At 42.3% G+C, this 24,047-nt stretch overlaps 1 protein-coding gene across 1 annotated transcript in view; it reads left to right on the top strand.

Annotated features, from left to right (window-relative positions):
- Positions 1-4,131: 4,131 nt before the first annotated feature.
- GUCY1A2 (guanylate cyclase 1 soluble subunit alpha 2) overlaps positions 4,132-24,047 on the top strand; it is a 156,082-nt gene continuing 136,166 nt past the window's right edge. Inside the window, exons 1-2 of the mRNA XM_032204322.1 lie at positions 4,132-4,419; positions 19,732-19,793. Of these exons, the coding sequence (XP_032060213.1) occupies positions 4,132-4,419; positions 19,732-19,793 (350 nt within the window). The remainder of the gene's footprint in view (positions 4,420-19,731; positions 19,794-24,047) is intronic.

Genomic DNA, 24,047 nt, shown 5'->3' on the forward strand with positions numbered 1-24,047 from the left:
TCAACAGATCATTAATGACAAATGGCAGAATGCCCCAGCCGTCCTTCCAGGCAATACTCCAGATGGAAGTCATTGGATAGAGAACAGAAAGGTTTGGCAGAATGTGAAAAAAGAATAAATTTGCTTCACATCACTCATTTTGCCTGACTGCAATAAAGTAATTGTAATAGAATGTTGTCACAGGATAATGGTCTCCTGCTGCTTCAGAAATGCTTTGCAAAACAGATGTTTACTTTCTCAGTGGGAGACATTGATCCTGGGACAAAAATCTTTTCTATTAAAGGAAAATTAAGTACTTATATGTTCAGCAGTATTATAAAAAGATTATTATAAAAAGACATATAATGTACTAGGTGAAATGATATGAAATATTTAAGTAATATATGTGATATATGCAAGTAATCCCTAGGTGGGATTCATTGAAATAGTTTCTTCTGCTGGCTCTGCAACTAGCATATCCTTAAAAAATGCAGATAGGACAATGAAACACATGATGATGAAGTTGCTTTTATCATTTAAATTGTCTAAGGCTTTTTGAACTGCCAAAAGACAGCATTTGAAAATAAAAATGATATCAAAACTCTAGCATGTGATGCTGGAGGGAAATATCTGGTAAGAAATGTTGATTTATTAATAAATAAGTAAAAATCATGAATAAATAATGATGAAGTAACATGTCAGAAATTAAAGATGATGTGTTTTATGTCAGGTCTGAACAAAGTCTTGTGAGTTTTGCTTACTAGAACCAAGACAAAAATTTGAAAATATAAAAAAATTTAGAAAAGATTTGTGCATTAAAAACAATATCTTAGAAACTATCATATGGTAGAGATTTTACAAAAATTAAAAATATTCGTATTTTTCTCCAAGTTGTCTGCAAGACATGTGGGACACATAAATTGCATTCTGTTGTGGCATGATAGAAAAGTTTTACAGGCGCTACTTTGGTGAACCTTATACATTTTACAGACATGTCTGCTGTTCATCCAATAATATGCCAACTGCAAATTTAGGCTGGTAAGACATGTATAAAAGAAGAACATTTGTTCTCTTACGTGCTGTAGCTGTCTATGTGCTGTCAAAGGCATTTGACTATCTGACGAAGCAGCCCTCTGTGGTATTTAGCTTTTGCCAAGGTTGTATCTTGATCAGAAGGAATAAAATGAGAAAAAACTATCCAGGGTCTCAGTGACTTGTTGGCCTCACCAGGCTGACCTCCAGGACCTGGATCCATCATCTTGGATCTTCTGCTGGCCATTCCTCTTTAGCTCAAGACATCTTGTGATGGTGTTTGGTACTTTTCCAGCTGGTGTCTCTAACTGATTTCATGTATTTTAATATCAGGAATCCCAAAAAGAGTTGCAGTAGGCAGATCACTGACATCTCTGACTGTAGCAGCTATATCTTCCATGAGTGCTAAAGACTAAAGCTGAGCAAAATAGCCAGTGAACAGCGACACTGAGTCCAGGCTTAACCAAAAGGCTGCTTCAGCTGGAGCAATAGAAGCCTTGAAGCCCTAATTGCATCTTTTACTCTGAATGGTCAACTCCAGTGTTTAGATGCTGAAGGGAAATGCCTTTTATATTCTTGAAAGGAATTGCTTTGGTACATGAGTGCATTCATTTATAATAATCCTGACCTAAGGAACATTCACTGAAGCAAAGCATTTCCCTTCCCATTTCAGGGTCACCACATTACAGACACCAAAGGAATATGGCCATGAGTGGCATAAAGAAAGTCATTTTTAATGCTGCAAGGGCAACTCAGAGTGCTGTCAAACACCAATGATAAGTTGCACTGGGAACTGCTACATTAAACTTTGCTCCAAGAAAAAGTGGAAACGGAAGGCTTAAAAATGTCAGTTTTGTCTTCTTGCAAGTGTATTTCCCCAGGGCTGAATAAAATGCAAATATGCCCACGAGCAAGTTGCTTACCCTAGTCCTACAGTTGAAGTACTGCACATGGAACCAGTTAACACTTGGGTATTTTAGCAGTTTAGGCTTATAAATATGCATTTGCATTTTCAACACTAAACCATATAGCTCTTGCCCAGTTTTCCCTGTTACTGCAGCCTCCAGGAAACCAGTGGAAGCTTCCTTTGCTGAGGACTGGTCTACCAGAAGGAAATAAGTAATGAAACCTGAAGCATGAGAGAGAAGTTATCACCTTAACACAGAGCGTCCTGTGCTTGTGTGAGTGGTTAGCACCAAAAGGACACCTCCCAGCCACTAAAAAATGCTAAATCCTAAATGCCCAAATCCCCTCCATGACAGGAGCTTGGTGTGGAGGGCAGGCACAGTGAGTGCAGCCAGGCCTCAGAGACTCTTGCAAAGGGAGCATTTCTTTAGAGGGAATACAGAAAAGGTATTAAAACTTGTCTTCTATGGGCTGAGGTACTGATGAATATTGTTATTCAGTAGTGGAAAGACAGAGGAGGACAACAGATTTGAAGGTTCATGTGTGGATTAATTTTCAAGCGGAGACATCTATGATTCCTGTCCCAATGCTACCCAGGGGGTCACCAAGATTGCAAAAGAAAGTCTGTCTGTCTGTCATCCCAAGTGTAACATTTATAAGAGACCAGAAGGCAGCAGGGACCACCCTGAGTTTATTATACATCCTTTCAACATTCAGGCTTCAAGCTGCAGAGATTTAAAAACTGTGCCATGGCAAAAGGAGACCCATTGTTTTTCTCACTCCATATATATTCCTATAGAAAGAAGAAAATCGAAATAGAAACTGGGTGAGCCAAGAGAGCCAGGGATGATGACACTGAAATACCCCAGCGAGGGCTGCCTTGTCCTAGTTAAAAGCAGCCTGCTCAGCCACAGCCCCGTGTCCCTTCTGGATGCAGACACAGCATTTGTGCTGCCTCGGGCCATGCTCAAGGGCTGCTCCATGCCTGTAGAGATCTTCCCAGTCTCTCATTGAGTTTTTGTTTAGGCTAAGCTCAAACATTTAACAGGATGAAGAGGTAAAATGTATGCCCTAATATAGGGGAAAGGTAGAGTAAAAACTATCCTAAAAAGACTGCCTTTTAAAACAAGATTTGTTTAACTGAAGGTAAATCAATGACGGGCTGGATGGCAGGAAGAACCACACCACTGAGATCACATCTCGCAGCCTTTCTGCCAAGAACTACAATCATGGGACAAACACGGCTGCCAAGAAACTCTCCAGGTTCCTTTAACCTGCCTGCTTGGGTAGGGAAGGAGACCCCTTGCATAGTCTTTAGGGGTGTCATCCTACATCCAAGCTCCCCTGCTTAGTTTCCTCCACCCGTCTCCTTTTCCCTCTCGGAGCACAGAGCTGTGGACGGAACGCAGCCCTTTTCTTTTTGCAGACACGACCCCAGCGTTAGCAGGGGCAGCGCTCGCAGGGAGACGGCAGCAACTTTTGCCTCTGAAACCTGACGAGCGCGCTGCAGCCTCCTTTTTTTTTTTTTTTTTTTTTTCCTCAAACACCGTGATTTTCCCACGAAAAGCCGCTCGGAAGAGTTGTCGGGCGCGGAGGGCCGGCATCCCTCGCCCTCGGAGGCGCCGCCAGCCGGGGCTCGGGGAGCTTTGCAGGGAGCTGTCCAGCACCGCCGGGCCGGCAGGCGGCGGGACCGGGCTTGGGGTCGGGGCCGGGTTTGGGGTCGGGTTTGGGGTCGGGTTTGGGGTCGGGGTTAGGGTCGGGATGCCCGCAGCGGGAGGGTCCCGGGTGTCCGCCAGCCCCTTGAGGGGGGACATCGGCATCGAGAGGCGGGGAGGGGGGAGGCGGGCGGAGGAGGAGGAGGAGATGGAGATGGAGGAGGAGGAGGAGGAGGAAAGGGCTCCAAACAACACGTGATCCCCGCGGAGCAGCGAGGGAGCCGGGGGAGGGGAGAGCGAGGGAGGGCGGCGAGGCAGAGGAGGGCAGCGGCCGCCGCTTTAAAGCCTCCCGGCGCCGCACCCGCGCTGCCCCCGGCCGAGCGCGGAGCTGGGAGCGGGGCTGAGCCGGCCCCGACCCCTACCCCGGCCCCGGAGCCCCCCCGACCGGGGGCACCCCGCGGCCATGCGAGGCGGCCGCCCCCGGCGCCCCGCGGCTCGGCGCTGCTGCCCGCCGCGGCTGCCCGCCGCGCTGCGCTGAGCCCCGGCGCCCCGCGGCACCATGTCCCGCCGCAAGATCTCCTCCGAGTCCTTCAGCTCGCTGGGCTCCGACTGCCCGGAGACCAGCCCCGAGGAGGAGGGCGAGTGTCCCCTGTCCCGCCTCTGCTGGAACGGCAGCCGCAGCCCCCCCGGCCCCTCCGATCCGTCCCTGGCAGCCTCATCCATCTCCATCACCGCCGCCGGCTCCGCCGCCTCCGCGGCCAGCGCCGGTGCTCGCCGCGCTCCTCGCCGCCGCCGGGTCAACCTGGACTCGCTGGGCGAGAGCATCCGCCGCCTGACCGCCCCCGCGGTGAGTGCTCCGCGACCCCCCGGCCCTGCCTCGCAGCCCCCCGGTGGCTGCGGGGCTCCGCTCGGCTTGTCCCGGGCTGCCGGAGCATCCCCTGCCCACGGCCGGGCCCGCGATGGGTCGTGGGACCGGTGAAGGATAAAGGGTTTTTAGGGGAAGAGGGGAATGAGGCATGTCCTGGCAGCCTCTTGATGCGTGGAGGAGGGTCGTGAGAGCCTCTTGTCGCGACATGGTGCGAGCGACAATTCGGGGTGAAAAGTTGCGTGCGTTTACACGGTGCGTGGCACGCTCGTTCTTCCATACAGGAGACGTGAACTTGGTGCATTTACAGGGCTTTCCCATACCGAGCGAGGTAAAAAGAAAGTTTTGACGTGCCGGTCAGAAATATTTTAGCAACAGATTGCCCTGTGCCTCACGGATGCACAGGCATTCCCGAGGCATCAGTTTCTTGTAAGTGTTCTTTGAAATCCATGACTTGTGGTTATCTCGATAGTTACACCTGTAGCCGAGAGTCAGTGAAGCATTGTGCAAGCTAAAATAAAGAGTGAATTTGGGTTGAACCCATCAAGTACTTCGGCATTGCTTTGGGAGTCTGAAAGCAATGGCTCAGGAATCCCGGTAATTTCATGGAGAACAGACAGAAGGTTGTTCTCCAGCCCTACCATCACGGTCATCCTACACTCCTATCTGTACCTCTGTGGCCATCACTACTTTTCCCTCATAAAGTTTCAGCTGCAACTGAATGCTTGCTGCTTTCTGAGATAACATGTAAAGGCATAAAATGTTAATTGCAACAAGTAGTTTAATCTGTTAGACAACTGCATCTGCTAAATTTTGTGGCATTGGAATATCTTTTGGCATGTTCTTATTCAGCTTCAGAAATTACTTACGAGTCGAGTCACCATCTGCTATTGGTTTGCTTTGGTTCTAATGTACTCTTTTCTGTTCAGTCTTGCTTGAACCAGCTAGATCAGGGTAGACAAGCTGTTTAAGGGGAGAAGTTAGCAGTGCATTGTATAGCTAATAGTCATCCGGCTTCAGTAAAGACTTTTCTTTCCCATTGATTTTTTTTTTTTTTTTCTCTATTGGGAATCTGGGCTTGTAGTGCTGAAATTAATAGACGATATCTCAGGTGGCTTGTCTTGTTTTAGTACAAAAAAAAAATGAAGCTATTTAATTTGATAATAATACAACGGTATAATTAGAGCATGTGTTACCCAAAATATTTGAAGTATTCTGAAGTAGCTCAGTGCAGTATTTTTAGATAACCTTAGTATTTGTATTTTTCTAGCTTTGACTGTTACCTCATGTAGGGAAATGCTATAAAAGACAACTACAGCTTTACAGCTTTGATGTGTTATTGAATTTGTTTGAAAAATAAACACATTCTGTGACTTGAGAGATGAGAAAAACTTTGATAGGTCTTACAGTCCTCTTTCCTTTGTGCTCTCAGAGAAATTTCATATAAGAATGCAAAAATTTCTTCCAACCTCGCCTTGATGTCCCAAACAATAGTTTCCACTGGCTTCCCTGAGAGATAATTATAACAGCCCATATTGCTGAAATCTGCATATTTTATTTTATTTTAATATGGGATTCATATGATACATATTGTTCAAAACCTTCCTTTATATCTTGGCATTGTAACTACTGCTTCATTCCCATCTTCCACATTTTGACATAAATTAACGTGATTCAAGTCAGAAAAGTCATGTTGGCACAGTGATGGTGTAAGAAAAGAATTGGTCCGCATTCTTTTGTTCTTGACTCTGAGAAATCACTTTTCGGGTGCTTTGCTATTTACGTGCATTTTTTCCCTTGTTGAGAATCTTTTCTGTGCTGCTGAATATCTGCCTTCTTGCAACAAGTTGAGTTACCATCTGTCTAACACTTCAAATCTGATTATTTTGTAGCATCTGCTAATATAAATCAGGAATAACTTCAATTACAAGTTAAAAAAATTACTTTTCCTATAAAATTAGTGTCAAATGAGAGTCACTCACTATTTTTAAAATTAAAAGGCAAGTCTGAAGGGTGCAGTCACATATGTTCCTTCTGAATGAACAGCTTTAATTCTTTTCTATAGGTGTAGATATGTTTTTATTCCATAATTCTATAAAAATAGATCCCTGTTAATTATATAAGCATGTATGGATGCACGTACAAGTGTGTGTGAATATACATGCTATATGTATTGCCTGCAATGGTTTGATATGTTCACTTCCAGCATTAATGCTGCAGTAATCTGTCCCCATCCCAGTGCTGAGCACTTTCAAAGTTGAAGGATGCTACAGGTTCCTGATATTCATACTTAGCCTTAATTTTGTGCATTCCTTTGCTGATGGCTAGGACTGAGATACTGACTAAAATTTAATTTTTGTGTTTTCACCAAAAAAAAATTCTCTGTGTGTTTAATACTGCAGAGGTGACGTTGTTTCAGTCTCAGTAGCAGGGAGCTGCTCGGGGATGCTCAGAATCTTGATCTGAGCAGGAGGAGCATCCAGGGGGTGAAGGAGCTGTACAGTAAGGAATGTCCATAGGACAGCATGGCAAGAGGGCTGTGCAAGAAGGCTAGATGTTATGAGGAGCAGTAGTGCAAAAGAGAATATGAAAATATTATCTTCTGTGCAATGCATTCATGAGCATGAGTACAAACATACTGTCAGTGGAAAGGCAGATTTTGTAGACTAAAATGCTGTAACGAAGTATTTGAGATATTTTATACTCAAATACAGTGAAAAAGAAGTTATTACATTCTGTATCACTTGCAATCTTGCTCTCAAATTTAGGTGAGCGTGATTGCACAACTATTACTTCTGGTGGAACAATGGGAAAAAAATTAAAAAGTGAAACCTTAGGTTTGCACGTTTCAATCCAGCCTCTTCTGCTTGCTCCTGGAGGACAGCTTCTAGCACTTTCCAGCACATATGATCTTCCAACTTTTCTCTTAAATGCATTTTTAGAGATTTTCCTGACGTGGTTATTCTAGACGATATAAGGGCCTGATCCTCAATCACCACAGGTTCGGTTTACATTCCTGTAGGTTCTTAAAGGTTTTCTGACATGCCTGGATGGCTGAAGGATGGACGCTGTTCGTTTGGAACTTGCTTACCCCAAACACTCTCTTTTTTAATAGCCAGAAATAAGAGGATAGCAAGGTTCACCTCCCACCAAAGCAGCTGCATAATTCAGAGAAGAGAATCTGGTGGTGAGGAGGATGAGCAGAGCTCAATATATACCCTATTGCGGCTGTTTGTGAGTAGGGCTTGTAGGGGAAGGGCAAGCAGAGCAGTGTGGATGTGAGGAGGGAGGCAGCTTTTGGCAGCAGCTTCCCTGAGCAGGCGAGCTGTGCACATACCAAACAGTTATTGGAGCTGCTGCCCCGCGTCCCACCTGAAGGCCAGCTTCACCGGGCGAGCTGTGGCACTCAGCAGGAGGGCTGAGGCTCACTGGCCAGCCGGGTGCTGCAGCCCAAAGACTCAGGACAAGCAGCTGTGCCTGGCATAGGCTGTGCTTGGCACCTGGCTGGGAAGGTGATATTTTGTGGGACCAAACACAGCCACTCAGCATGAGAAACCCCGGGTCCAGGTGTTGCACACACTCTGCTCTTGTGGCTCCTTTATCTCACGAGATCATGGCCAATGTGTATTGCTCCATGTTGGCTCTGCCCTCTCACAGCTTTTCATCCCTCTGATGTTCCCACAAAGCGGAGCCTGTAATTGTGTAGGCAGCTCCTACCCACCCTAACGGCAGTCAAACACCTAAATCATGCTCCTAGCTGGGCAGACATCCCTGCTGTCCTCCGTCCTCTGAACCTCCACCACTGAAGAATTTTAGCTTTTATACCTTGTCAGAGAAATATGAGCTAGATCCAGCAGCTTTCAAGACAAGTAGGTGCCCCTCTTACTGGGCTGCATTCGCACTTTTGGAGATAAATAATAAAATGCTAGGAACTCGGTAGGTACATTGATTTATGCCCTTGCTTTTAAGAAATCAGCTGCAATAAATAAATGTATGTCACAAGATTATTTAATGATATAGTTTTCTTTTAGTTCCAGCCTTATTGTTGTGTTCTATTTTAAAGGATGATTTTTACACCCACAGTGACATAAATTTTGATTAATTATAACTACAGACGATGATACTGTCTCCTGTTTATTCTCATCCTCAGTTTTTCTGCCTTTAAGGGCTCCACTGTATGGGAATGGTATCCTGGCACCAGTGGACGCAGTTTTATTCTTTAGAAATGCCTTTTATTATCATACTAAATTCTAGTTCCTTGCAGCAATTTTCACATTTGCTCCAGTTCTATCTTGACTTGTATCCAATACCAGGCTGAAAATAGAATCAAAATCAGAAAAAAAATACAATTTGTCACTGATTTGAAAAGTCAAATACTCTGCTCCTATCTGAGGGGCATGGACTACCCTGAAGGAGTGGAGAGTGATTGGGCATGCATTCAGAGGAGACTGTGTACCCCGAAGCGCTGTGCTGATCTTTCTGGAAAGAGAATTACAGTATGACACAGCATTAGACAGACTTACATTTCTGGTTGATTTTATTTTCTGAATGGCCTATGTAACATCTCTCTTGAACTGTAAACATTATTAAGTGGAAATCACTTCTGGTGTACTTTTCTGTTCATGAAGAATTATTCCTGATATCCTTTAAAGGCTCAGTTGAAGATACATTAAATTAAGAACATTTATTTTTTTCTCCTATTTAAATTAGGAAGCTGCTACTGGCTTATGCCAAATAGATTGAATTTAAGAATTGTCTTTTTTCCTTTTCCTGACAATGGGAGAAAAAAGAATGTAAAGACTATCATTTAGGTTAGTGTGCATGCTATTAATTCTGTCACTGCTGAAACTTCAAATTGTTTAATTGCAAATGAAACCTCCAGTGAGTGGAGGTGGGGTTTTGGTGGAGAAGTGCAAATGTAGCAGCTCAAATCAAGCCCGGTTTCATCATAAGCCTCTACCAGTTACTCTTAAAGAATAACTACTCTTGCTGGGAGCAATAACAAGTTGTTGCCACTAGTACAAGAGGTAGTGTTGATTTTTACATGAAAGTTTGAAAAAAGATTGCACAAGTCTTCTGAGCTTGTTATGACTCACATTAAGTCATCGGGTATACCTAAGCTTTACTGTTGTAAGAATAACTTCTGCCTAACTTTGTGAATGAAGTAGGATAATGCTAATGATATCCATATCAGCAGTGTGACTGGCTTATTCACTTAATAGCCCATGTTGGATGAGCTTTATGTGAGTAACATCCTTCTCAGGAAGATGGGTGCAAAGGAAAAAATGCCTTGAAAAAGGTGGAGAAAGGCACATCCAATGAGAAACTCAGTTTCTAATTTCAAGAAGCAAATAGGATTAATTTTTCAAAATACAAATAAAGTCAGACTTTCAACTTACCAGAGAGAAAAAAAACTCATACACGAGGCCACATGTGCAGCCTGTAGCTAGTCAATTTGCTATTTCATAGTGTGGAACAGAGCCGGGGAACATTCTGGGAAATGTTATTAATATTAGAATCATGATGGGTGTTGTTTGTTTGTCTTGTTTGGTGGCTAAACATCTCATGCATCTCATCTCAGCCTCAGCAAATAAAATATTTTTTTAAATTAATTTAGCTGTACCCAGAGGACTGCAGCCTTGTATTGACCTTGGTGAAATTTTGTTTAGGGTGACCTTGAATATTTCACATCTAGTACTTAGACTGTCCATAGTGATAGCTGCTTTCTTAATGTTTGTATAGTCCCAAGCTGAAATCTTGACTTTACAGAGCTTGGAAAAAAACACTTCTCTGAAAACATTCATATTTTGAAGGCATCTCTGCTGCCTGAAGCAGATACCATATCAATATATGCCCCTAAATTGCAGTATACAGTCATAGCTACATCAAAACAAGGGTGAATATCCATCATCCTCAACTACTTGAGCAAAGAAGTACCGCTTCACAGCAGCTCAGTGTAGTCCTGGTGAAACTTGGAAAGCCAACACAGAGACAAGCTCTCTCTTTCTAATTGTGCTAATGTTAAGGGCTGTTATATTATGCCATGAGGAAAAGAAATAGTTCTCATATCCAATTTTTTTCTAGACATGTCTGCTTGCAAACTTTAAAAAACAAGAAAATAAAAATGTGGTTCTTCCATACAGCTCAAAGCACCTTTGCAGCTGAGCATATGAAATTAGGTCCTGTTATGCTGAGGACAGTCGGTTTGTGCAGCAGAAGAAATTCCTTGAGAAGCACTGATGTGTAAAGCCTTTTATTTCCTACGTGTCTCCTAGCATAGCACCAATGATTTTATGTAGTAGATGTGAGTTGCTTTTAAAATCAAACAGGTTGCATTGGAGGTAGATTATCTATTATGCTCTCACTTAGTGAATGTATTCTTTCTGCAGCACAGAATGGATCTTCTATTCTTCCCAGACATGGCTGAAATTCAAAAGATGAACAAAGCGATCCCAGATGGTATTATAATGGATAGCACCCTGAGATATTTATCCCTCACTGTCGAGGAGTTAGACTAGATGAACTAATAGGCAATTTCCATCCATAATATCTGTGATGCTTCTAGTTGAAAGGCAGCTGGGGATGCAGGAGTTATAATTTCTAATTATTAGTTATCTCTGTTTTATTTCTTTGGAGTGTTTGCATTGTTATTGCAATTAAATAGTATGAGGTAAAATTCTTGGTCTCAATGTTATTTATTAAATTAATGTGTTTTCTCTGATGCAAACAAGTACTTTGTTGCGAAGACTACCCCAGTTTGTACAAACTGAGGAGCAGAATGGTCTCAGGTTTAGAGGCAAAGTGACCCCGAGCTCCAGTGCTGTACCTTTACCTCATCCCATCTGGATCACTGCGTGCTGCTGTAGTCATGCTGATCCACAAGCAATCAGTGCTTTTATATAAATCACAAAATTCTGGAATCAGGAAGCTGGTTTTCATGAAGAAAAAATAAACTTCTAGCTTGCACAATTACAGAGAAGAAAAGTGTGTGTATCCTAATGGTTCAGAAGCTAGAGAGCAAAAAAATATATATTTTTTTTCCTGATTATCTAAAGCACTGTTAAACCCCCAAAGATGATTCTTTTAAAATTCTCAAATAGTTCCTTATGCTGGGTCTCAGCTTCTCCATTTCTGATTTTTTTTTTTTTTTTTTTCCTGTGCCTTTTCATTCCATTCTTCAGCTATTGGGAAGGGGATGGGGAAGGTTCCTACCTGTACAGGATCTGTGAGGACCTGCTAGGGAGCCTGCCTCCTTTCTGCATCATCAATAAAAATTGTCAGATGCCAAAGGAACTCTTCTTTCATTTTTCAGTTCTGTTTTTCCCTAGTTGCAGCAATTTCAATACTTATCTCTGCATGCCTGACATTTGGGAAATGTTGATAAATGTTTGTCTTTAACTGGAGCCTTGGTTCTTTGTTTACTGCCTCTTTAACATCAATATTTGGGTGACCAGAAGAATAGGGAAAGAACAGCTTTCCACTGCTTTCATGATCCTGGGGTAAATACTGGAAAAAGAAAAACAACACACACACACAAAACCAACAACAAGAAACAAACAAACAAACAAACAAACAACAACCAAGAAAACATACAAACAAAAAACCCAACAGATATAAAACTGGCTATTTTTCCATTTATTTCCTTCCAGATGGACCAGGTGCATACTTAATCATGTGTGCTTAGAACTCTGTAATCACCTATGCACAGAAACTTCACTAGAGCTGGTTTTGAAATATGAGAAAAGAAGTGTTTTTCATTAATGAGAGATGCCCAGCAGTGAAGCTGACAATTAAAATCTTACACATCTGCTGAATTAGTGATTGAACATTACAAATTTGAAACACTTAAAGCTTTCAGCATCCAAGTGCTGATTTGGCTGAGGTCTGTGGTAACTTGTCTCTCCTGTATGTGATGCCTCTAGGAGGGACATTGCACCTCCCCATGGCAGAGGAGTCTAGAGGAGCCCCCTGACTTTACAGACTTCCCTGAAGAAATTCTGATAGAAGTGAAGTGGTTTCTAGCTGAGACTATTATGCTCTTCAGTGCAACTTTCATGTTTAAAATTTGTAGCACTCAAGTTCTTAAGAGCATGACTGTTAAACCACTTCTGAGGTTCAGCTAGGAGCCACTTAGCTTTCATCAGGGAAAATCTTTGAGGCCATGTTAGGATTAAGGAGAAACTGTGTGTTTGGCTGTTCTCTCAGCTTCCCATTCCATACAGTCCCTTTCTTCTCCAGTACTATCTGGTCATCATAAGGTGCAAAAAGAATGCGACAGAGAATATGAAATTGCATTTATGTAAATTTAAACTGAGTCATCTGGAATACTCTGCGCAGTACTGTCACTGCATGGTGGGGTTTGTCTGTCCTCACTTAAGCATTTAAAAGATGTGTCAGTCTAAAACAATCACTCAACATTCTATGTAGACAAAAGAAACAAGTATTTCCAAAGACTGAGTCTTGTATTAGTTGCCAACAGTAAGGTGAAATGAGTCACTTTGGGTACCTACAGTTGGGCAGCACTTTTGGGTACCTACAGTTGGCCATTTACTTCCAAAGGCATTGCAATCAAGTGAGAGACATTTCAGAGGCAACAGGCAATGGTTAGGCAATAGGCCAAAGTCTCTGTCCTCAGAGAAGAGATGAGAAAGCTTACATTTGATTGCCTTGGGAAAGACATTTATAGCAAGGGATGCATTAAAGTGGAAGTCTTTTCCGCTTTGTCTTCAAAACCTAAGGCAATTAAGTTGAAAGAAAATTAATAAAAAAAGTTTTTTTTTTTCTTTTTTTTTTTCCAGACAATGTCTGTTTAAACTAGAATGCTTTTTCAAAGGAAGTTGTCTGAGTAAGAAAAATCAAATTGAGTACTTCAAGATCATTTAGACAAATATCTTCATAAACATTTTCCTCAGCTTGTCTTAAAAACACCTCTGAAGTTATTACTCTAGCTTCAGGTCTTGAAACAGTTTTGCAGTACTGTAGAACAGGTTGAGGTCAAGCGAGAAGGGCAGGTTTCCCTCCAAGGGCATCCTGCAAGGTGGGCACTGCAACAGAGCAGGCTGGTGGAGTCACAGCTATGACAGCTATGTCATGGTGGGATGCCATGGCCAGAACCACTGCCTGCTGCTGTGTGACAGCATCCTGCTCTGGTTTCGCTGCTGAGTTGCCAGACAGAAGATCTGTAGGAAGTGGTGAGGGGGCTTTGTAGAGGTCCTGCAGAGCCAAGATCCTGAGCCCCATGTTGCAAGGAAAGGGGGACAACTAGAGAAAAAGCCTTGAGGGTCAAGGGTGGAAACTCCTGAGATGGGGGAGGCTGGAGGCTTATCACTTCTGGCAACACACTTAGGCACACTTTTCCACCCGTGGTTCAGCAGTTATGGAGAAAATGCAGTGCCCTGGAAAGAGGTGGGAGAGATGACCTATTTGCCATGAGGCATCAGAGCCAATTGAGCTTCAACTGCTGGAGGCTCCAAGAAAAAGGAGAGTAGCAGTTATCAGAAACTGTCTGCTGAGGAGACAGAAGCATTCATCTGCCAGCCTGCCCTGCTGCCTCAGGAGGTTTGCTGCTTGCCAGGAGCTCAGACATGATGTTGCAAACAGGCTGCCAAGGCTTGTCTGGCCTTTGACTATGAACCCTGCTGCTCGTCCATGTGGGCACCAACAATGCAGCCAGGGGAGACCTTGAGGATATCAGAAGTGACTACATGGCTTTGAGGGCAAGGGCAAAGGCCTGGGGGTCCAGTTGGAGTCTCTTTAATCCTGATGATGAGGGGGAAGGGCTAAGGTTGTAGTGGACACATTTAGTGAGGCAGCCCCTGTAGCTGGTGTTGCTGGCAATGCTTTGATCTCTGTGGATGCACTCACTCTCTGAGGAATAAAGACTACTGAGGAAGAAGGGATTTATCTGACAAAGTGGGGTGAGGATGTCTTTGACAACAGGCTTCCTTATCTTATCTTCAACCTATGTTTGTTTGCGAAGGGTCTACATTGTCTGAAGAGAAGGTGGGGAGAGGGGAGAGGGGGGAAGTGAAAAATATCTGGGGGACAACATGGCACAACAGGTTCTTGTGCTTACTTTGTGAAAGCAAGATGACCAGGGGCCCATTTTAAGGAACAAATAGGTGATACTGAACTTGGACCTCATGCGTTAGCACACACATCCTTGTGTGAGATGGCTTTCAGGACAGCAGTGCTGCAGGGAATGGACACAGGATGTTCATGGCAGACAGTCTGGGAAGGTGAGGAGCATGAACAGTGCTCTGTGCAAAGGAGTCAACAAAATGTGCAGGCAGTAGTCTTTTGATGGGACAAGCTGGCCAAGAGTTTGTGGTCAGGAGCAGAGGATAGTTTAGCAGAGGTAGTGTGTTGATACGTCTACTATGCATTGGCTGGTCAAGAAGTGAAAGTAGAGGAAACCTTCAGACAGCTGAGACAGCTGGAGAAAGCCTCAAAATTGAGGGCCTTAATACTCCTGGGGCACTTCAGCCAATCCAACATTACTGGAAAGGCAATAGAGGTGCAGGAGATCTTTGGAGCTGATGGGCGGGGGGGGGGGCGGGGAGAGAAGGGGAAAGGAGGGAAAATACTCTGCTGGAGCTATTGTTCAAAAGCAATGAAGAACTGGTTGAAGGCATACAGGTTGATGGAAGCCTTGGCTACAGTGATTATGAGATGCTGGAGTTTAAAACAGAGAGAAGTGGGAAAGATGATTAAGTGGAATCACAGCCTCCTACTTCAGGAGAGCAGATTTTGGCTTGTTCAAAGATCTTGGCTGGATCCAACGGGCACCTGGCATGGAGGACAGAGGGACACAGGAAGTTGTTTTATCTTTGGGGACCCTTTTACACCCTCCTCAAAGCTCCAGAATGACTGATTATGGTATGCAGAAAGTCAAATAAGCATGGAAGGCCAGCATGGGTCAAGAGGTACCTCAGGACAGAGCTCAAATGCAAAAAAAAGATGTCTACAGAAGTTGGAAGCAGGGATTGGCTGTCCTAGAAGAGTACAGAGGCATTGCCTGAGCATGCAAGGATGGAGATAGGAAAGCCTCCCCATCATGGCAATCAGGGGAGGTAGCTGATGACTGGAAAAAGGCTAATACCACTTCCAGCACTTAGAAGGATAAGGAGGATCCAGGGAACTATGGACAAATCAGCCTAACCCTAGTCCTTGGGACAGTGAAGGAGCAAATCATTTTAGAAACCTTTTCTGAGAACAACAACAACAGCAACAAAGGACAAGATGGTGATTGGGACCAGCCAGACCAAATTTTAACCCTTTACACCATTTAAAACCCTTTATATGTTTTTATGGTCTTTAACAAGGATGAATGGTGCCTGACCAACCTGATTGACTTCTGTAATGAGATGACTGGCTCAATGGATGAGGGGATGTTGTTTACCTCGCCTCTGGAAAGGTCTTTGGCATGGTCTCCTATGGTGTCCTTAGAGACAAACTGGTGAGATATGGACTCCATAGTGGATGATAAGGTGGGTGGAAAATTGACAAGATCTTTGGGTTCAGTAGGTGGTGATCAGTGGCACAAAGTCAAATTATCAACCAACTACCTCTGCATTTTTTTCAGGGATTGATAATGGGGCCAGCAAAAGACTACCAGGATGGTTAAGCCATTGAGCTAGTGACATTTGAAGAGTGGCTGAGAAAGCTGCATTTTTTCAGCTTTTAAGAAGAGACGTCCTTGAGCTGTATTGCAGTCTACAGATACCTGGTCAAGGGATGTAGTGAAGACAGAACTGGACTTTTCTCGGGGGTGCACAGTGGAAGTATGAGAGGCTGGAAAGATTGAAAATGGGAAGTTCCAGACCAATATTTAAGTTAAATACTGGGATGGGTTTGGATCTCCATTGCTGAAGGCACTTAAAACTCATCTGGAGAAGTATCTGAGCAACCAGTTCTAACAGATATGATTCTGAGCAGGACATTGAATAATGAGACTTTCAAAGGTTCCTTCAAATGTATATGAACCTGTGATTCTGTGATTTTTTATTTTATATTTTATATTTTATATTTTATTTTATTTTATTTTATTTTATTTTATTTTATTTTATTTTATTTTATTTTATTTTATTTTATTTTATTTTATTTTATTTTATTTTATTTTATTTTATTTTATTTTATTTTACCGTTTCTTTTGATATATTAGGGTTAGCCATGGCTTGCTATCTGGATTCAGAGTTATTTCAGGGAAGTCCTATAGCATCTGCTATGCAAAAGATCAGTCATCATCTACAGTGGTTCCCTCTACTTTATCATTCTAGATGGAGCTTGGACATGATCTGGTATGGCAATTTTTGGATTAATTTACACGTAAAAATAGCAGTACTGGCATGTCTAAATTTGAATTGCCCTTAGAAACCTGAACTGATGTAACTGTTTTGCAATGCAAACAAAATAGTAATAAATCATTCTAATCAAAATAAATTATTAAAAATTACTGGTTTAGGTAATTATTGTTATTTTACATATATATATATATTTTCATTTTAATTGGTCTTAAAGCTTTAAAACCTTAGTACATAAGGTCCACTGGGTACCTGTATGGCACAGACTTGCATTGATTGCAGTGGAGGACGTGCATTATTATACGTCTTTTATCTCCCCTAACAGCAGAAGCTATGCTTCTTTGAGAGATGATGTGTGTTATGCTACTAGAAGGCTTAGTTATTTTGTCTTCATCAAGTCCTGCTGTTGGATGCAGAAAAGAGATAGAAATGTTTTCCTACCCACTCCCTCTCTCATAGGCAATGTATAGTCAGTAGTGAAAGAAGTAGAACACCAAACTGCCTATGTAGGCAGCTGTAAGCAGGTGTCACTTTTCTCCTCTCCCTTTATTTAGTCATGGCAAGATGGTCATAGTGACAGAATTACAACTATAGCAAAGGTACATTCACCAATGATTACAATAAACTGGGAAGTTGAACACAGTGGCTTTTTAACCATGTACAGTGACATGCCATTCTTGTCAGAAATGGAGAAAAACTGTGAGTCAGGCTGGTTTTCATATTAACTATGGGTATATTGCACAGAGCTCTGTTTATGACCAGTGTTTTAATCTGAAATCCTACTTTTTGCTTTAATTTATAATATTTGTAGATTGTAAATTAATTTCTAATATTTGGAAGGATGTGCCAGTAGAAAGGTATATGAGTGTATGGGATTGTATAAAGTTCTCTAACAATAGTTAAGCAGATGATTTAGCTTAGCGAGGAGAGTTAGTAGTACTTGAGCTATTCTTATTTCATTCAGCACTGTGGGGGAAGGGAGGTGATTGATGAAATCAAGCTCAGAACTTGGAGGTTGCTTATATGGTCTAATCTTGAGGTATTCAAAAGGGTTTTTCCCTGGATAAAAAGTGCAACATCTGTGTGTCAAGAATGAGAAGGGGAAAGACAATCCCCAGAGGATTGCTGAAGTGTCATCAAGCTGCAAAAGTTCTTGAGAACAGAAAAAGTCTGTTTTTCTTCCTCTTCACTATGGAACCAAGCATTGCTGCCTTTCATATGCTTGCTGTAAAAGTACTTTGGGGGATCCAGAAAGGAGATCTAATTTAACAATCAAAAATTTCCAGCGTTCCATGTTTCATGTCAAAGTAGGTCCTGGTGGAGTACTTAAGTTCTGTGTGTAGAAGTGGGACTGAGGGAAATGCAGTATGGAAATAGGAGATGGCAGCTGTCTAGACCTGCTTATTTAAAGCCATTTTACTTTGCCTGGTTGCTAGAGTGGGAAAATATATATTTTCTGTATGTGAAGAATGGATTTTTGTGCCTACTGAGTACAGGAAAGCTTTTGAGTTTCTGCGAGAACATGCCGTGAAATAAGTTCGTAGTCCATAAGGTCTAAGGACTTCAACTGCTCCCATACAACTAAGGAGAGATGAATTTTTGGTATGTGGTGGTTTCATTCGTATGACACTTCCACTGTGTTTTGCAAAAGAGCGTATAACTTTTAATGCCCTTTAGCACAGGAAACCTAGCTCCTGCAGAGATGTGAAGTAATTATCTGATGAAGTACTATCAAAAAAAAACACAAAAAACAAAAAACAAACAAACCCACAAAAACTATTTCAAGGTTGACATGTATTTTGAGCTTATTTTTGCAAATGCATACATTTCTACACATTTAAATTCAAAAGGGAAGACAAGTTCATATAATATGGTTTAAATTTTTTATTTTTTTTACAGTTGCACAAACCTAGTATAGTCTTTTGCATTCCTGCCATCATCAAAGCAAATACCTCTTTCTGCAAACTCACGAACAACGTTAGGAAGAATGGTCAGGTCTTGAAGTGCTGGATCTGCACAGCAGACAGCAAAATCTGAGACTTTCAAAGTTGATGTTAGTTCAAACGAAATCACTTTAACTTATTTATTTATTTATTTATTTATTTATTTATTTTCAAGAATGAAAGAGCTCAAATTTCCGAACAAACAGGTTTCTAAAATAGACCTGTTTCCAAAGAGAATGACTTGGATTTTACATTTGCTTGATTTACCCAAAGATTTTTTGTGTATTAATTCAAAATAATAGGAACAGAAGCACTGGCAGTAGCAGCAGTATTAGTAGTAGTATCAGTAGTAGTAAGGAAGATAAACACATATATAAACATATGTATTTTGGTGAATACTGTAGTGGTATTAATAATGAAAATAAACACAGATATGCACATACATTGCTTGGTGAACACCTGTTATAGTGGAACAGTATATAAATGCTTGAAGCATGTCATGATTTTCTTTTGATAAACTTGAGCTTCCTGATGATTTAAAAGATAACTTGGGAGTTACAACTTGTCAGGAAAGCAAGCCAAAATAAATTATGTCTTTATAATCTTCTTTAATGCAAAATGCTCTAGTGAGCATACAAAGTTTAAAAACCCAAATGGCTTTTCTTGGATATACTTTCACCACAAAATAATAGCATTTTCTTGCAGATTATTTTAAATTAATTATTTTAAAGTAATGAGATAATTGGTAGGTGATAGCTTGGGAGAGCTATTTGTGAAGTGGTTTCTTTGTTATGCACAAATAGTCTTGTTAGCAGTATAAATTATATGTCTCACTGTAAAATTAAATGGTGAAGTAAGATACAAGGAATGAATAATATTTCCTATCTATTGCTATTGCCATGATTGGCACCTGACAGGTAGATGATTTTAAGGAGTAAAACTGGGGAAAAATAGTGTATTGGAAGATTTGTTAATTAAACTATGCTATACTTCCATAATCTTACTTTTTTTTTTTTTTTTTTTTTTTTCTTCATTTTATTCTTCCATAGCCTCAGACTATTCGGCAAACTCTTCAAAGGACACTGCAGTATTTTGAGCATCAAGTTATTGGGTAAGTGTTAATGTGAGGTAGTGAAAGTTGCATGGAGTATTTTCCCTTATGCTTTCAAAGCTATGGCCTTGACTGACAAGCTTTTTAATTTTTATCACAAATTCTTAGGGAAGCTCTGCAGTAGCAGTACACATTAGAGATGTTAGTGATAAACTGCTGTTCAGTTCTGCTTTCATTCAATTCCATCACAGCATGACTGCTCCTCTAACAGTGACATTTCCTATATAAGGAGAATTAAGGAATCTTTTTATAAAAGTATAGGATCTACTCCAATTTGCTTTTCGTAGAACCACATGAGATTTCTGGAAAATGTATTTATGCTATGACCTGAGGCCCCAGTCTTGCAAAGTCCTACATTATTTCTTATTATATACACTGGCATGGTTGCATACCATACTTGCAGTTTTTTTGCAGAAGCAGGGCAGAAAACCACCTCCTAAGAGTTTAGTAAGAAAATTAAGAGTTGACTGAGGAGTAAAAGGGAAGTGATAGCAATTATCATCATGAAAACCTGAGACGTTTTCCCAGTGATTAAAATAATCTCCTTTCAAGCTTTTTCTTACCTGCACAAGTATTTTATTGTCACAGACAGCTCACGTTTCTAACAGAGTCAGAATACAATGGCTGCATGTCTATAGCCCTTAAATGGTGGTGCCATGTGACAAATGAAGAATGCTGTCCTCTGAATTTAATTACACAGATGTAAGGGAATTTTTTTTTTTTCAGGCTGCGCTCAGGGTCTTTTCAGAATTTATGACATTGTTTTGAAGCTCAGTGCACTGGAGGAAATTGTCCTTGCATGTTTCTCAATGTTTGGTTAAAATTCAAAGGGTGCCTTAGCTTGGTAGATGTCATTTGCAATGTTTGCAGATTTGGCTGGCACCTGAGGGCAGTGAGGGAGCCAGTCTTGGCAGATAATTATGATACCAACCAGAGAACAGGCAAAGGGAGAAGCCTTTTGTCTGCTACTTTGTTCAGATGCTAAAAGCATTGGTTGAATTCTCATGTTAAAAGACTTCAGTGGGTGAAACAGTGCCTTGCAAAAGGCATGTGTGCAAAAACAATGCAGCTTCTAATTTATGGCCACATGTGGTTTACATATCCTTACTTTAATGGGCAAAGTTTAAAAATGGGACACTCCGGAAACCTGTAATTCCCGTAACTTCTGGCACACTTTGACTCAAGTTTTTGAATGCCAATGTAAATTTAGTCAGTGAAAAAACTGAAAACTCAGTCAGTGAAAGTCAAAATTGTCTCTAGATGTCGTATATTTGTCCTGTCTGGAGATCTATACTGCTGATACGTACTGTGGTGGGCTAACTTTCGGCAGCTGCAGGCCTCACCCTGCTGCTGTCTAACTCTCTCTCCTCAAAAGGACAGTTGGGAGAAATAAGATCAAAAAAGCTTCTGGGTTAAAATAAAGTCAGAAAAATTCTTTGCTATTTACTGTCACGGGCCAAACAGACTCATCTTGGGGGAAATTAATTTAATTTGTTGCAAGTAAAAATAGAGTAGGATGGTGAGAAACAAAGACAAAACTAAAACACCTTTCACCCTGTCCCTCTTTCACAGGCTCAACTTCACTCCTTCATCCCCAGCTCCTTTTCCTCCTCCCTCCATGTGGTGGTGGGGAATGGGGGTTGCTGTCAAGCAACAATAGTACCTCTCAGCTGCTTCTTTTTCCACACACTTCTGCTCTGCTCCACCATGAGCTGTCCATGGCTGCAGTTTGTTCAGGGCATATCTGTGCCAGCGTGGGGTCCTCCCCTGGCTACAGGGTATGCAGCTACACACCATTGCTGGTGCCTGGAGCACCTCCTTCCTCTCTTTCTTTGCCGGCCATGCTGCTCATGCAGTTCTTTCTTGGACATTTTTGCCTCATCCCTCACGCTTCCTTTTTTTTTTTTTTTTTTTTTTTTTTTTTCCTCCCTTTCTTAAATGTGTGTTCAGAGGCACCATCGGCATTGCTGCTGTGTCGAGCCATGCCCTGCATTATGGCCACTGAGGCTGGCTGGGACTAGGTGGAACCAGCTGGAACCAGTTGGAATCACCTGGAACCATCTGAGACTGGCTAGAACTGGCTGGAACTGTCTGGGACTAGCACAGGGCAACCCCAGCCTCTCCTCACAGAGGCCCCTGCAGCCCCATTGCCAGGGCTTGGCAATTATGCATAACATAGCATAAATTTTGTATTCATCTTCATGTGTACCATAAAGATGATCCAGGGATTGGAGCACCTCACCTATGAAGACAGGCTGAAGGAGTTAGGGTTATTCATCCTGAAGAGAAGACTCTGGGGAGACCTTATAGCAATTTTCCAATACCCAAAGAGGGCCTACAGGAAAGCTGAGAAGGGGCTCTTTGTCAGGGAGTGTAGTCATAGAATCATAGAATCATAGAATATCCTGAGTTGGAAGGGACCCTTAAGGATCATCAAGTCCAACTCTTGACACCGCACAGGTCTACCCAAAAGCTCAGACCATGTGACTAAGTGCACAGTCCAATCTCTTCTTAAATTCAGATAGGCTCGGTGCAGTGACCACTTCCCTGGGGAGCCTGCTCCAGTGTGCAACCACCCTCTCTGTGAAGAACCCCCTCCTGATGTCAAGCCTAAATTTCCCCTGCCTCAGCTTAACCCTGTTCCCACGGGTCCTGTCACTGGTGTTAATGGAGAAAAGGTCTCCTGCCTCTCGACACCCCCTTACGAGGAAGTTGTAGACTGTGATGAGGTCTCCCCTCAGCCTCCTCTTCTCCAGGCTGAACAGGCCCAGTGACCTCAGCCGTTCTTCGTACGTCTTCCCCTCCAGGCCTTTCACCATCTTCGTAGCCCTCCTCTGGACACTCTCCAACAGTTTCATGTCCTTTTTATACTGTGGTGCCCAGAACTGCACACAGTACTCGAGGTGAGGCCGCACCAGCGCAGAGTAGAGCGGGACAATCACCTCCCTTGACCTACTAGCGATGCCGTGCTTGATGCACCCCAGGACACGGTTGGCCCTCCTGGCTGCCAGGGCACACTGCTGGCTCATATTCAACTTGCTGTCTACCACGACCCCCAGATCCCTCTCTTCTAGGCTGCTCTCCAGTCCTACTCCTAGTAGTGATAGAACAAAGTCAAATGGTTGTAAACTGAAAAAGGGTAGTTTTAGATTAGACATTAGGAGGAAGTTCTTCACTCAGAGGGTGCTGAGGCTGTGGCACAGGCTGCCCATAGAAGCTGTGGATGCCCCATTACTGGTGGTGTTCAAGGCCGTGTTGGAAGGGGCTTTGGGCAACAACCTGGTCTGGTGGGAGGTATCCCTGCCCATGGCAGGGGGCTGGAATTAAATGATCTTTAAGGTCTCTTCCAACCCAAGCCATTCTATGATTCTACAAAATGTTCATTAAATCTCCTATCTCGGTCAAGAGCAGATGTGAGGTATGGTCGTGGTACCATTCCAGGAAGCCTGTGGTATTTATTGGCTGTGGAGGCCTGGCCACCAGGCTTGGTTCTGGCTTTGGGCTATGACTTTGAGCTCAGGCAGTGGGTCAGGATGTGGTATCCCTCTGAAGCAGGATAAAGTTTTTTTTTTTTTTTCTGCAACATGGCCTGGTGTCACCAAGGGCCACTGAGTGGTGAGTGGTCACTGCATTGTGGACCAGCAACCTTTAACCTTGCTCCAGATGGAAAACCAGTTTGTTGTTGGAGTAACCAGATGTACAGTCTGAATCCTTTCCAGCCTTTTCCATGGGTGCTGGCAAAACAGGCACTTGTTTTTTTCAGAAGTTAGTCAGATGAGGAGTCCAGTCCTTAAAACTGCTATTCATGATTTATGAAGTATAAACAAAGTATGAAAGCATAACAAAACCGTTAATAAAATACTCATTAAAAATCTTTGTGCATTGAGCTAAATCAATTATATATTTTGCCAAGTGCATTATCATTCTGTTGTAACACTTTCTTTACTTGCATTTCCTCCTCCATCCTCATTATCACCTGCATAAAGCTTAGTATTAAGCTTTAGTCTGAGGTTCTGTTCTGTTTCTGTTGAATTAAGGAAAACCAATGCGGCAAGGCTAAATCAAATAGAATAATTTAGATGTCAGCTGCTTTCTTGTTAGTCTGAGCACAACTCTGTACCTTTCAGCACAGGTGGGATTTTTTTTTTAATTTTTCTTTAACAAGCTATAACACAAGTTTCATCTCTTCAGCAGATAATCCACAGAGAAAGCTAGGTTTTATACTTGCAGTGCTAACATAATGTGGCATTGAAG

This window comes from Aythya fuligula, chromosome 1, assembly GCF_009819795.1.
Source record: "Aythya fuligula isolate bAytFul2 chromosome 1, bAytFul2.pri, whole genome shotgun sequence".
Lineage (NCBI taxonomy): Eukaryota > Metazoa > Chordata > Aves > Anseriformes > Anatidae > Aythya > Aythya fuligula.